The 233-nt window shown below is 65.2% G+C and overlaps 1 protein-coding gene across 1 annotated transcript in view; it reads left to right on the forward strand.

Annotated features, from left to right (window-relative positions):
* SLC8B1 (solute carrier family 8 (sodium/lithium/calcium exchanger), member B1) overlaps positions 1-233 on the forward strand; it is a gene marked incomplete at its 5' end in the record, with an annotated part of 1877 nt that overhangs the window by 903 nt on the left and 741 nt on the right. Inside the window, 2 exon segments of the mRNA XM_010088177.1 lie at positions 1-74; positions 128-214. The exon segment at positions 1-74 is cut by the window's left edge and continues 36 nt beyond it. Coding sequence (XP_010086479.1) covers positions 1-74; positions 128-214 — 161 coding nt within the window.

Below are 233 nucleotides of genomic sequence, written 5' to 3' on the forward strand. Positions count from 1 at the left end.
CTGACACTGCTGGCATGGGGCAACAGCATCGGGGGTAAGGGCTCTGCTGCGCCCCAGGGAACCCCCACCCTGGCATCCCATCCTCCTGGCATCCCCCACGGACCCCCTTCTCCCTCCAAAAAAAAACACGGCAGGGCTATCCCCGCATGGCCTTCTCTGCCTGCTTCGGGGGCATCATCTTCAGTATCCTTTGGGTGCCGGGGAGGGGGGGGTGGTACCTGGGGCAGGGGCTG

This window comes from Pterocles gutturalis, unplaced genomic scaffold, assembly GCF_000699245.1.
Source record: "Pterocles gutturalis isolate BGI_N339 unplaced genomic scaffold, ASM69924v1 scaffold3037, whole genome shotgun sequence".
Classification (NCBI taxonomy): Eukaryota; Metazoa; Chordata; class Aves; order Pterocliformes; family Pteroclidae; genus Pterocles; species Pterocles gutturalis.